Here is a 15,709-nt window from a genome sequence, read left to right on the forward strand (position 1 = left end):
CCCTGGTTGAAGCTGGTGACATGCGAGCGGATGATTTCTTTTGTGCAGTGAGACATTTATATTCAGCATCGATGGATTACCTCCAAAATTGGAGCCACTCATTGGAGAACAGAAAAACTTGAGAGGGCCCTACTGAGAGACATCCCATAGTGGAAAGACATTCAGAGCAGCCTCAAACACTTCTATTCTAGAATCGCAGCTCTCAGTTTGATTGATGAAACCATGCTTTTCGATGAGTGGGCTTGCATGGAAAACATTGTCACTCGTCGCATCACTGAGTGGAACATGAGCCGTGTCTGAGAGATGGACAGATGTTTTTCATGAGCTGGAGAGGAAGACCATCAACTTTGGATTCTTAGCCTAGGTCTTGGAGTTGAACAGGGAACCTGCCTGCCTGGGACATCTGCATCTGCGGAACGTGTTTTCTCATTAATGAATGCAGCATGGACACCGGATAAATCTCGAATCAGCGTAACAGTCTGAAGGCAATGCTTTTTGTACGTCTTAATTTTGGACTGGACTGCTCTACATTTTACGATAAACTCTTGAAAGACAAGTGCACACTGAGAAAAAATGCTGCTAGCGAAAAGTACAAGGTGACAACAGTTACAGATGCGGATGCACCCTCTACTTCAAATTGATCTAGGTAAGGATACGTCTGGGAGGCCGTCTCGTTTTCCACAAGCAGGAATCTGGTCACCCAATATATATATATATATATATATATACTTCACTCAATAAAAATCAATTTCTAAACCAATGTTCCTCTATGACATTTTGCAGTTTATTAGGTCAGATCTGTAAGCTTGTGTCACAGTGACTCTTTTAGTTGGCGTCAATGAGCGAGTTCTTTACTGGCACATAATGGCTATTGTAAATGGGGATGTATTGAGATATCTACCCTTACATGTGAACACACTGCTAGGCTACTGCTACCTGGGCAGCCACAGTGGCAGGAATGCAGGTTTTGGCTTTAAAAATGCACCCATTGATCTGTGTACAGTCCATTTATCATTCAGGGAGGGAGCCACTGTTCTTCACAGTGTATTAGATGAAACAACTCAGATCATCTGTCAGAGGCTCTGTTATTATTGCTGTTTCCCTCTCAGTGGGGAATTTGGGATCATTCCATCCTGCTCGCAGATGGATGTTGCTCGGCAACGTGGTTGGGGGCTTTTGCTGTTGGAGGTGCCATGAGTAGGTAAACCCACATGCAGCATACATACATACGTACACATACAAACACACATGTTAGTGAACTGCTATGAAAGTCACTTTTTCTCCACTATGTGTAGGAGGTGGATTTGGGCACTTGTTTTATGAGTTGTGTAAAAAGGAAGACGGAGGTTTTTATTTTTTGTGAGGCGATTCTGATCACATCAGCCTTTCCAAAAAGACAGTGTGACAAAGTGGTTTAGCACACTGTCTGGTAAAATCAACACAGGACTTAAAACACTGAAATACTGAACATATATTTTGAATATTGTTTTACACTTAGGCCCACTTACAATGTAAGTACATGTTTTTGGGGCTTTGAAGTATGTTATTAAAATGTTTCTTGCTCTGAAAGTGTTTTCAAGATTTCCCGTTTCAGTGGCATACACAAAATTAAAGGCTTGTAACTTGACAAAAAACAAACAAACAAAACAAATCAAGGAGGATCAAGTGTTTGGTATCACTGTAAATTTTTTTTTAATAATATAGATTATGATACATTTTGATACTCTCAGCTTAAGAAACAAAACAAAAAAAAAGAAGAAATTGAACCAAAAATGTACTTTTTTTTAAATAATTGTCTTATATGACATTATATATAACTCTGTAAATAAGTTGGCTCAGAAAACTGCTTTTATTTTGTTCCAAATCATGTTAACTGTATCTGAGAAAAAAATGTGTGTTGATACGACAAAGCAATCAATAGTTATAGCTTTACAAAAATTATTTATCAAAGTATCCAAAAACATCTCCATGTGTACAAAAGCCTCTCCAAACAAATAAAACACGATAATTGTACATATGAACTAATTACACATGCAAATACAACAATGACTAAAGGTGTGCAAAGCATGGAGACATTATTTTAGTAAAGATATTTCACAGAATGAGTGCCATCTGATCTTTTGGTGGCCATATGTAACATTGTGCTTTGTGTAGATTATCTATGCATCCGATTACCTTGAGAGATGCATAGATGCATAGCTTGCTTGAAAGATAATCCACAAGTAAAACCTACATGTATATGGTTTTTATTTTCCGTTTATTTTTCATAAAGTTATAAGTGAAAAAGCAGCATATAAGCAATACCAACATAATTGTCAAAGACATATACTTAGCTATTACTCGCTATATTTTTGTATAATTTTCTTTTCTCTTTCTCTATATATTTATATGGTTGTATTCTACTGTTTGAGAGCTTTCCAAAAACACATGACATATGGCAATATGATGAGTTTTATGTTTTTACTGATTGCAATAATATGTACAGTGCAATAAATAATAAAACAAATAATAATAAATTGGAACACTTCTGATTTGTCTGCAAATTTCAAAGCACTTGTTCAGTTTTGGTCATAATGAGTGCATGCATTGGACATTAGCTTTCATTCTAAGGTTTGAAATAATACCTAATTTGTGTTGGTCAACCATAAAGTATAATCACTTACCCAAACCTTAAACCTAATAGAGGGCTTGGAGATGACTGTATTTGTGGCATATGATTCTAAGCATACTGTATAATTGTATATGTACATACTGTAAATGGCAGTATATGTTTAAATTTGTGTAAGTGTGTGTGTGTGTGCTACATTCAGCAAAAATAGCAGGTTCGTGCCACATGTTATTTGTTTTTGTCAAAATCCTTGATAGTTTCAAATTCTATGGGTACAAGATCATCAAAAACCAGCTAGATGTGAGACATTTATTTTTTAAATGACTTGTTTTAGGATTGGGTTTCATTGTTTGCAGTGGTTCCATTGATGTTAACGTGTGTGCTGACAGATGTTTGTGTGTATCATTCTAATGACATATGTGGAGATGCATCTGTAATTGATAAAATGTGTTACGTTGTAACAATCTGTCTCCACTTGGGTGAGATCTTCAATCAAGCATAAACAATATTTTGACATGAAATTCAACACTAACTTGTTTCTAATATGGTTTATTTACCTGTTCGGTGTCTTCATCACTGCTGATTTTCAGGTCATCCTCAAGCATTCTGCAAAAGTGAACACAGCAAACATTTAATTACATAGAATTCCTCCCAATTTTTGCATTACATTAAATTAAGAGAAAAAGCTTTCTGTTTATCACCCTCCTTAAAGGTATAGTCCACCCCAAATTGGAAAATCACCCTCATGTTGTTACAACCTATTTGACTTTCTTTCTTCTGTGGAACTCAAAAGGAGATGATAAAAATTATGTTAGCCTCAGTAACGTTCACTTTCATTGCATATTTGTTTTTCCATACAATGAAAGTGAATGGTGACTGAGGCTGTAAATCCCTAAAATTATTAAATCAAAGCCATACTGCCTAACTCCATAGAAACCTATATGTAACATATGCTTCTGAAAGATCTAACATACAGTATGGAGATAGCGTCAATGCTTGACAGTGTAAAAGTATAACATAGAACATGATGTAATGTGACAAACATTAATAGATAGCAATGACATCATCCAGAGAGCTTGTTGACACATGTGTCTGTATGGACATTCTCTAAAGGCCTGATTGCCACCAGAACACACCACAGCCATAAAATAAAGGCAAACAGATGAATGTTTCCTTAAAACGAAAAACAATAAAAGCCCTTTATAAGAAGAAAATGTGTTTATGGTTTAGTTTTGTATTACCTAAGCTGTCGTGCAGGATTGTAGACTGTGGAGATCTTTGAACAAAACTACCAGTCATTACCAGCATAATATCTAACAGATGTTCAGAAAGCCCTACATAGGAAACCAGGTGCAGAAAGTGTACTGCCTTAAAAGCTTTCAGCAAAAAAATAATTTGCAGGTATGGTTTGTATACAGCATGTTGTTGTTTGTAGTCTATATGTCTGTATATAATAAATTATGCAACATTTTCTCTCCCAAAGGGATACAGTTCAGTAAAACCTCAGAACAGAATAGCAGACAATAAATTGGAGCATGGAATGATAAGGGCAAATATAGATAAATATACTTTCCACAAATCAGACTGATGGATTCTGGGAAGCTGTATAGTCATCATTTTGAGTTGAATCAACAACAGTATGTGGGATTCAACACAATGCCTCATTCAAAAGTGGGCATTCACACAAACAATTAGCCTTTCTTAGGCAACTTAAAAGAAAGCACTCTAATACAAACACCAATCATTATTGCATAAGAAAAAACTTAAGGCTAATTGATTCGATGTTTTCACTTTGCTAAATAAACCTTGCAACCACAGAATGTGTAAAACATGGATTTATGCTATATAGGATTGAAAATAAATAAATCTATCCACACTGTCAGACAGATGTGTTGAAAAGCTATTAGATGTACAAAGGGCTATCTTTCACAGTTACATCTATGTACAAGTCATACAAAATAAAGATATACTGTATTATCAGAAGTGCTACATTTCTTGTGTATTTTAATTTAAAATTGATATATGATAGATAGTTAGATTGATATATGATAGACTTATTTATGTCCATGTCATTCTTAAAGCCGTAGGATACTTTTGCAGTATTTAGCAATTATTTTGTGACGTGACCAGTTATCTTTGTTCACAAGCTTTGATTTTCACTGCTGTTCATCATTGTTCTGATGTTCATAATTGTTTTTGACACCATCCACTTTGACGTAGTACATCATTATGCGTTTGAGTCCATTGCACTTGAAATCTGAACGGCAAACAATTCACCACTTTGATACGCTATTAAAAGTCTCTATCTACTTTCATAACTCGCATATAAAATGACTGATTATCAGACCAAGTCTAATGCTGACATATTGCTAATTAGTAACCAAACTAAATTGTTCTCTCACATTGGCACGTGCATCTGTATGATCCTTTTTCATGTAGTATTTCCATTACTTTGTCTACCCAACATATATTCTGGATGATAAGTGATTTATTGATAAAAAATGACTTTGGAAAAAAGATAAATCAATATAATGACTAAAGCACAGGAAGTCAATGGCAGCAGGGAAGAAAATCGTGTGAAAACCTTCCATTGTAAACTGCTGAGGGAACTGATTTTGCTAACATGTTCCATTGTACAACAGTCGTGTAGAGTGGATGGAAGGTGTTTTTGAGGATGTCTGAGACCTTTAAACAGCTTTCTTGATCAAGTTATTGATTATTTCGGCTTTCCCTGCATTGATTTTGCTGCCTCAATTCATAACAGCATAGCAATTGTTCATTGCTGCCTCTGCCAACAAATGCAAAGACTATAGTAGTGACCTGTGTTCACCAAAAAACCTGAGCATCCACAACAAAAAAGTTACAAAATTCACAATAATGTGTTCTTACTTACAAATGACTATATAGTTTAAACTTAAACCAACAAAATGTTCAGCATAGTGTCTAAATGAATTGCAGGTTAATGAAATAGAGGCAAGGCCAAGAAAAACAACTAACTGGCGACAACCTCTAAACATTGTAACCATTAGCACATGAAATAAGAAAAAAGAGCTGGTGTGCTTTTCCTTAGTGTCACCACTCATTACTTCAGAGTTTCATTGGGTGAGAAGGATCCAAAATGCTAATGAACCAAATTTGTTTCAGAATTTTGGTGTGTACTTCAGCCAGTGCATGAAGTGGAAGAAAAAAGTACAGGTACTCTCCTTGTTAGTATTAAACTCTAAAGGCTAAATAAAGGCTACAAGCGTTATGAACAGCATGAAGATGAAATTGCAAAGTCTTTTTTTTAATAAGGAAAGCAAATAAACTTTTCAAGGCTTAATATAAACATCTAATTGTTACAGAATTAAGAAAGTGGTTAAAAAAAAAGAGTAAACAAAATAAACAAGCATAATAAATGCCCACATACATATGAACATATAATATAAAAAATGGGTTTTATAAAGAGATTGGGTTTTATTTTGACTCCAAATACTTCTTCTTAAGTTTGAGGGCAAAAAGTAGGACAAAAACCCACTGACGATAGGTTGGTGGAGATGGCAGCATCCAATTAATTAGTATAAGTCGTCAAACAAGCCAACAATGTGCAAAGTGCAATATTATCAATCTCTAAAGTTGTCAGTTCAACATTTTCTGGAAGAACCCCAAATAAAGGACCAAAAATAATGAAACAGAGAGGCTGGTTCCACAATACAGCATGAACAGGTGGGGTCCAAATCTGGAAATATCGGAGTTGCGGAGTTGCACCCCAGACCAATGAATACAATGCACTACCTTAAATTGAATAAGCCTATGCCTAGAGCTAACTGAAGAAGAATGTATAATTTTAAGATGGTATCCCAAGTTTCATTTTCTAATATAATCCTTAAGTCCTCATCCCAGAGAGCTTTTTATGACCTATTAGATGGGGTTTGATTGTTATTAATTTTACAATAAATCTTTGAAATGGCACCCCTTATACATTTATGCTGATTTAAAATACAGTCCAGGACACCACTAGGAGGGGCAGAGGGGAACTCCGGGAGATGTTTACGGGCAAATCTCAGAGTTTGAAAATATCGGAATAAATGGGAATTAGACAAAGAAAATGTATCTTTTGAACAAACGAAGAAAAATTATTGTCTATAACAGGGGTTTTCAAACTTTTTAATCACAAGGTCCCCCAAATATGATGATTACATTCTGGGGACCCCCTTAGCTAAAATATAAAGGTAACAATGTATTTTTTAATAAATAATTGTATATAATGTAAAGACATATTTAAATTCATATTACAATAAACGTAAATATGAAATTTGAGTTTCAATAACAATTTTCTTTTATTATTTGGCTTCTCACAATTAACAATTATATGTAGCTTCTGTAATTTTTTGTATTTCTGAACAATTAAAACATATATACATTAACTGAACAGGGTACATTTTTTCACAGTATTAATGCACTGGTAGATGGGCAGCATTGAAGGGCAGCATTTGCATATTCAAACATGTGAATCAAACTAAACAACACCACATTCAATGATTAAAGATGTCCTAATGGGATGGATGAGCCTGGTGGCTTCTACACAGTTTGTCAATGCGTGGTTTCATTTTAGTGAGAGCCAGGCGCATGTCACTTTCGACATCCAGATGGGCCCGGTGCTTGGACTGAAGTACTTTCAGTGCTAAAAATCCAGCTTCACACATGTAGGTTGTGGCAAATGGTAAAAGACACTTTATTGCCTTCTCAGACAAAACAGGGTAGTCCTTTCTCACAAACATCCAAAACTCTGACAGAGGAAGGCAGGGGAACTTTGTTTTTATCCCTCCCTCATTTGTCAAATCAATCAGTTGCTCTTGGGCTGCTAGATCCAGATGAGTGCCAATTCCTGGTGCAAATGGGTTTCTAACATAGTCCATGTGGGTGTTGTTCATCCATCCATCCATCCATCCATCCATCGTCAAACGCTTATCCTGTGTACAGGGTCGCGGGGGGCTGGAGCCTATCCCAGCTAACATTGGGTGAAAGGCGGGGGACACCCTGGACAGGTCGCCAGTCCATCGCAGGGCCACACATAGACAGACATACACTCACACTCACCTCCACATCCACATCCACATCCACATCCACATCTAGGGCAATTTTTTTGGAGACACCAATTAACCTAGCCTGCATGTCTTTTGGATGGTGGGAGGAAGCCGGAGTACCCGGAGAGAACCCACGCAGACACGGGGAGAACATGCAAACTCCACACAGAAAGGCCGGGGCAACCAGGGTTTGAACCCATGACCTTCTTGCTGTGAGGTGACAGTGCTAACCGCTGCACCGCCTTTTGGGTGTTGTTCAAATCTGGGAAATATTGTTTAAAATAGCCCTGAAGATGTGACAGGTGAGACTGGATTATGGGTGTGATGTTGTCAGCAGTGGAGGAGATGCACTCCTGGTTATAGAGAGGAAACATTTCTGTAACTCCCTCTTTCAGTTTGCTTTCCCACAGAGATAATATTTGCGTGAACGCGTGAATGCGTGCACCTTATCTTGTGCGTTCAGTATGTGAACGTTGTGCCCTTGCATGCTCTGATTGAGGACACTGAGATGCTAGAAAAAATCTGCCATGTATGACAACTTCAGTATCCATGAGCCATCTTCAAAACAGCTGACAAGCTCAGATTTTTCACCAGAGAGAAACTCTCTCAGCTCTTTGCGCAGCGCATACACGCGATTTAACACAGCGCCGCAGGAAAGCCGGCGAACCTCTGAGTGAAGCAGCAAGCTCTCATAATCAGCACCCATTTCTTTGCAGAGTAAACCGAATAGTCTGTGTTTCAAGGGGTGTGATTTTATATAGTTCACAGTTTTAACTACATCCCTCAGCACGAGATGGAAATCATCATCAATACGTTTGGCCACAAGAGCCTCACGGTGAAGCACACAGTGTGTGGCAACAGCATTGGGGGCTTTCGCTTTGATCAGGGTCACCACACCACTGCGCTTACCGGTCATAGCGGCAGCACCATCAGTGCACACACTAACACACCGAGACCAGTTTATTGAATTGACCATCATAACCTGATCCATCATATTAAATATGTCCTGCCCTGTGGTTCTGCCTTCAAGGGGTCTACAAAAAAGAAGTTCCTCGATAAATTTATCCTGCCCGAGGAAACGAATGTAGACCATAAGCTGTGCTTGATTTGCAACATCAGTGCTTTCATCTAACTGCAGTGCAAAATATTCACTGGCTTGCACTTGAGCTGCGAAACAATATCATTGGACATTTCACCTATGCGTCTGCTCACTGTATTGTCCGACAAAGGCACACAATCTACTTTCCGTGCCGCTTCCTCTCCAAATAACTCCCTGACAATGTCTTTAGTAGCTGATAATAATAATGCTTCGCCAATCGTGTGTGGCTTCTTAGCACGCGCGATGTGGAGTGATGCCAAATAGGATGCCTTCAAACTCCTCCCAGGGACCGATGCTTGCTGCCGAAAAGTACTAGTCTGCCAGGCCAAACACAACTCCTGATGTTTGAAATAGTCAGTGGACTTTCCTGCCTCACTGGGATGTTTCTGCTGTAGATGGCGTTTGAGCTTGGATGGTTTCATGCACTCATTGGAGAGAATCTCTTGACAGAGCACACACTGGGGTCTCTCGACTCCCTGCTTTAACATACAGGTAAAACCAAACGTAACGTAAGATTTGTCATATTTTGTAGTTTTTTGTTTAGCGTTCGCCAAGTCAGATTGACACGAACTGCTTGCAGGAGCGTGATTATTCAAAAATCTTTCCATCATTTGTAGAGCATGTACTTAGCCGCTAATTGCGCCGTTCACCTTAATATAAGTGCGAAACGTAAATAGCGCAAAGTATTTTGGGATAAACACGTTACAAGGAACCACTCTTATACACCACGAAACTGTATGTTGATTTGGTTATTAACATCTTTAAGTTAAAAAATTAATTATGTAAAAAAAAATTATAATCTTACATATATCTTTTTTTTCTGTCAAGTTTTTCGCGGACCCCCCAGCTCCCTCTTGCGGACCCCAGTTTGAAAACCGCTGGTCTATAAATAGTTGATCAATTATAATTAGACCTGGCAACTTCCATATATTGAAAGCCCCATCAAAAAGAGAGGGTGGAAAGGAAACATTATTGGCAATGGGTGCAGCTGAAAAAGAAACTTAAGCTCAAGAGCTCTGCAGAACTGAGTCCAAATCCTCACAGAATGTTTAACAATTGGATTCTTAATCAAAATACTATGACTAGGAGTGATAGCAGAACAGAGCATAGATGTTAACCTCTATTTGCACCCAGAGATGTTTACATGATTGCAATAGTTTTCTAAATTTGTCTGCCCAGCAGTAAGTTTGAATGTTAGGCAAAGCCAAACCTCCCACCTCCTTTGGCTTAACAAGATGCTTTAGACTTATTCACCTTGCCTTGTTATTCCAAATAAATGAAGAGAGAGTTTTTTTCCAGACAGAAGAAAAATGACTTAGGAATAAATATGGGTAAACATTGAAAAAAATATAAAAATTTGGGAAGAATGTTCACTTTAACTGCATTTACCCTTCCTATCAGAGCGAGAGGAAGGGGCTTCCATGATAAAAACAGCATTTGTGAGATCAAATAAAGGGCTAAAATTGGCGTTAAATAAGTTAGCATGTCTATGTAGCTAAACTGGTTATTAACAACCCTGAATTGGAAAATGTAATATGATATACTTAATGAGGCAGAATTCACTGGAAACAATTCGCTCAAAAATTCAACATATAACCCGAAAAAGTACTAAATGAGTCCAGTATTAGAAGTACTTGAGAAATTGTGACAAAGGGATTGGATATAAATAAAATAAGATCACCTGCATATAAAGAAACTTTTTGTTCTAAGCCAGCACGGAAAATACCTTGCACCTCTGAGTCAGCACGTAGTGCAATTGCCAGGGGTTCAATACGGTTCAAATGCCCCGATATAGTGGAAAATATCTGAAATAATATTGTTTGAGCGTACAGATGCTTTGGGAGTGGCATAAAGAAGCTTTATCCAAGAAACTAATTTTAGACTAAATCCAAACCTCTCCAAAACATTTATAAGATAGTCCTACTTGATTCGGTCAAATTATTTGAAAAGCAGAAAAATGGCCTTGATTCAATAACCTGAAAAAACTATTCCTTTCAAATAATGTTTACAAATTATTTTAAATGATAACAACACAAAATATTGTATAATAGACAGAACTTTTAGTGTTTTTGATGTGTGAGCACGTAACTGAATGCATACATTAATTTCAACCCACAATCAGAAATTTCAAGCAATTGTATGGCACGCGAATAATTTCGTAAATACTCAAATGGCCCTTAATGGAAAAAAGGTTCCCCACTCCTGTTCTAGTGAGACCACAACTTTATTATTTTTATTATTATTGGAATGAGGTGAAGACACCTAATATTAAAAAAAGCATGTCTGTCTTGAACAAAACCAGTTTGATCAGGTGAAATTACTCTTAGCAAAGTTTTTCAAGCCGAATACATAATATTTTAGCTAGTATCTTGTAGTCACAATTTAAAATAGATATGGGACGACAAGATCTGCAGACAAGGGGGATTCTTCGATGAAATTCTTCAATTTGCATATCCTCATCCTATACCCACGTAAGGTCTTCTCTACAGTGGGGAAATCTAATTTATCTAAACATTATTCATTAAAAATGAATCTTAGGTGGATTCAGAGGTGTTCAAATTTGCATAGTATTGTTTAAATTGAGAGTTTATATATTTATAGTCAGTGGTAGTAATTCCTAAAGATAAACTAAGATGGGGTATCAAACGTAACTTTTGCGATTTGTGAATATAAGTTAACAATTTACCTGTCTTATCACCAAACTCATAGACCCTATGTTTAGCACGTAAAAACTAATTCCTGGCATCATTCACTTGCTCCATCCAGTCTTATTTAAATCTAAAATGGTCAGAAGAACTGAGGTGATTTTCTTGAAGAAGCACAAAATTGGCTTTCAGTTTTTCAAGATGGATCAGAAACTTATTACGCTTAACTGGATTATTCAAAATTTTACAGTTCCAGCTAACCCATCTCACAACCCATCTTCATTAGCCCTACCACCCATCATTTAAAGAAAAAGAAGAAAAAGAAAAAAGAAAAGTGAAACCCAAGTTTCTAGAAGTGAAACCCAAGTAGAAACTAGAGTGTACGCTACCCTGAGGAAAAACCCCAAAGTGCGTGCAAGATATTGTGTTTACTACCTCGGATGCATCTTCGCAAACAAATAACAATTAGAGCGAATGCAATCTAATACAAATAAACAATCATTAAAAAAAACAGAGAGAATTAAATTCTTGAATTTTTGCCTATTCAAGCAGGTAGAAGTTGTTGTTTCACAAAAGCCATTGCCGTGACCAGAGTATCAAATTTGTGTTCAGCGCTGTTCTTTGTGATTCTGAAGCCGGTGAGACCCTTTAGACCGTACTTAACATCTGACATGGACCTCAGTAGATGATTCACCTCATAGTAAGCGGTCCGCTTCTTGGCAATCTCAGGCGGAAAGTCTTGGAAGACGAACACAGTTTTGTCTCTAAACTTTAAGCTGCCCACCCGGCTCGATTTTCGCCAGATATCCTCCTTAATATCGTAGCGATGAAAAAAATAATGAAGGCTCGCAGACGGCTACCCTCTGCAGTTTTCGGTGCAAGTGTGCGATGAGCGCAAGCAAAGAGTGGAGGTTCAGGCAGATAAAATTTTTACGCCAAAGCACCTGCCCCGAACTTTGATGGTTGTTGGCCCTCCAAACCTTCCGGGACTCCCACCAGATGAAGATTAGATCTGATGCAACAGCACTCTACACAGATGCACTAAGCTTGCAGTGAAGCAAACTCTTTCTGAAGAGAATCAACCGTAGGCTCGAACGAGTGTTAGTTTTAAGCGCTCACTCTGGGTTTTAAGATCTTCTTTCAAAGATGAAAATGTGTTGTGCATTTCTTCTCATACCAGGGATATTGAACCTGGAATTTCAGCGGCATGTGCGTACAATTTTACGTGGATTCCACTTTCAAGCCTGCTAATGGCGGCCACAATCGTAACACCCTCAGGCGAGGAATGTTCATCACACTAAGCCGTTTCCAGAGATGAGCCGCCAGCAACAGCCGAATCGGCCTTCTTTTGTCTTTGGGCTTTTGAAGACATCGTTGGAACTCAAATAAAAATTGCAATAATTGATAGAAGTGACCTACAAATTCACGAGGAGTAAATAGAATGGTGTATCAAGTGTTAAAGCAAAAATGAAAAGCTGATTTGTGGAGCTCCCTACTTATGCGGCCTCACATGGGAGATGCTAAACCTGAAGTCATGGGGCCAAACTTTTTATCTTACATAACACTTAACACTTCCATTGTAACTAACATGTTAACATGAAAAACAAAACACTGTTAATAATATGCATTTATTTACATTAGTAGAGTGGAATTTAATGAATAGTGGAATTTCTAAAAAAAAAATTAGACTGTCCATAAATTCCTTTTTAAGATCTGGCTGAAGATCAAACAAGACCTCTTTAAAGGTTTATAAGTTATTGTCAATTGTCAAATCCCCTATGGAAAAAAATTATGGGATTTTTACTTCCAAAACCTGACTGATGCGCTCTATAACACACCTCTCCTCATACCCAGCCGCATGATTCAAACCATTGCCATACTTCAAGTGTTTGTTCCAATTCCTATTCATAACTATGATCAATAGTAATATTAATGCTTGCCTTAGCATGCATCACTAATAAATAAACAAGTGAGAATAGGAGCTTGAGAACAGTTTTTAAAATAACACTTGAAGTAGAGAAATCTGGGTTGTCAACAGATCAATATCGAATTAGGCTGAAAAATGATAAATGGCTGAAGAAAATAATTTTCTGCTTTCAATTAAAATCAATAAATAAAAGCAAACAAAACAAAGTAGTAAAACAGTTAAGGGAACAATTTGAAATCCAGCTCAAATTGGTGTACCTCTGTCCCTTAGCTCAAATATTCAGACATAGCAGACTGATGTTTTGGAGGGCAGAGAGGGCAACCATAGAGTAGAGTATGAAGAGGCAACCATAGAGTAGAGTATGAAGGTGGGCAGGAGGAGACCTGTGACACATCACTGCTGGACTCTGGCCTGTTTCTCAAGGGTTGACTATGGGCAGCATGCCAGATATGCTCCCTTAATTGTGAAAGTGGAACACTCGCTGCTCATTACTAAAGTTCTGTGTGTTGCCCAGAGATAACCTTGCAAATTGTGAAGCATCTACTACCAGTTTCCATAGCTGCCTGCCAGCTCCCTGATAGGCAAAGCTAAACTAAGGGTAAATTCCAGGGAGATTCAAGTGCATTGACAGAAATACCAATTATGATCTCAAAAGCCTTGCAGGGATGTTCAATTCAATTTATCCCAAGTTGATGTGCATGCAATAATCACAAAGTAGCTTTCCTGAGCATGAGGTCTAGACAGTGAGCAAGAATGAGGTGACGGTGGCCACAAAAAAACCTGAGAGCATGATTTGTTGCTGTTTGAACAAGAAATTTCAAGAATGTCTTGGGCTGTAAACACTAAGGAATACAAGTATTTCTCAAATAGCCGTCCATGCCCAAATAAACAAACAAGGAATTTATTTAGCAAACTTTGACATGTCACCTACATTAGCCGGGTTTCTTGACTTTTCTACAATTCCTGGGGCCGGATTCATGAAAAGTTTCTCAAGAATTATTATTTTTTTTAACAACTGTTTCTGCTCTCAATAAAGCTCATTTTGGTATCTTTGGGTTTTGGAAAAAGGGGGCATGGCTAATCCAACAGCTCAGTCTCATGGAAGTAGAATGGCTGAAATCGCTTAAAACAACTTTAAATTATTACATTTGGTGTCCCCAATCCTGAATATGTCTTTACATCCTTAAGAGAGGAAGCATGAGTGCCTCAAACTATTAGTGACGAATGCATTGAGTTCTTAGAACATGTCTTGACGATTGACCCTGCCAAAATGACATGGAGCTACATGGCTTAAGGAGTCTTGCATTGTAACATAAAATATTGACTGCAAAAATAAATGAGCTACTATGATTCTTATTAACTCTAACAATAACAAATGCATTCTCAGATTTTCAAATGGGTTTAGCTAGAAGTGCATCTAACCTTTGACTGGTGCATTCAGAATGGCAACAAATCCATGCCTTGACCTTCTTCTTAACACACTGACATCATTCATCAGGACAGCTTGTCACTTAATGACTGTATTCTGATCCAGTTCTTCTGGCCCAATCTTTCCCATTCCACTCAGTCACACACCTCTATAATAACCCCTCACTCCCCATGACTACTATTATTAGACGTGTCTCAGGTTATTTTTTGCCAGCGACCACCATAGGTGTCAAATTGCCATTTAAGAGTGCCCCTCTGGGCTCTCTCCTCTTGTTGTTATTTGATGGTGACAGGCTCCTTTGTTAAGGAGTGCTTTCCCTTAGCCCACTTAGCTTAGCGCTTTGACAGCTCCACAATAGAAGCCTTTTCTCCAGCGAGCTGCCAGGGGATAATATGTGGGGGTGGAGGGGAAGCCCGCTCAAGAGAAATTTGGTGTGTGGGTAATGACAGGGTGGGCCACTGTCAGGCCCATGTACTCTGTGTCAACACTGCCACGCTGGATATTAAAATTCAGAGGTGAACAAGGAGAGGGATTCTGATCTAAGAACCTAAAGTATGACTAGCAAAGCTATTTGTATACAGGTGAAACTCGAAAAATTAGAATATCGTGCAAAAGTTCATTAATTTCAGTAATTCAACTTAAAAGGTGAAACTAATATATTATATAGACTCATTACAAGCAAAGTAATATATTTCAAGCCTTTATTTGATATAATTTTGATGATTATGGCTTACAGCTTATGAAAACCCCAAATTCAGAATCTCAGAAAATTAGAATATTGTGAAAAGGTTCAGTATTGTAGGCTCAAAGTGTCACACTCTAATCAGCTAAACACCTGCAAAGGGTTCCTGAGCCTTTAAATGGTCTCTCAGTCTGGTTCAGTTGAATTCACAATCATGGGGAAGACTGCTGACCTGACAGTTGTGCAGAAAACC

General features: G+C 37.8%; 1 protein-coding gene across 1 annotated transcript in view; it reads right to left on the minus strand.

Annotated features, from left to right (window-relative positions):
• The window catches only part of LOC127660033 (AF4/FMR2 family member 2-like), a 263,181-nt gene that overhangs the window by 71,836 nt on the left and 175,636 nt on the right, over positions 1-15,709 (minus strand). The window contains exon 8 of the mRNA XM_052150087.1: positions 3,166-3,214. Coding sequence (XP_052006047.1) covers positions 3,166-3,214 — 49 coding nt within the window. The remainder of the gene's footprint in view (positions 1-3,165; positions 3,215-15,709) is intronic.

Source organism: Xyrauchen texanus, chromosome 19 (genome assembly GCF_025860055.1).
Source record: "Xyrauchen texanus isolate HMW12.3.18 chromosome 19, RBS_HiC_50CHRs, whole genome shotgun sequence".
Classification (NCBI taxonomy): Eukaryota; Metazoa; Chordata; class Actinopteri; order Cypriniformes; family Catostomidae; genus Xyrauchen; species Xyrauchen texanus.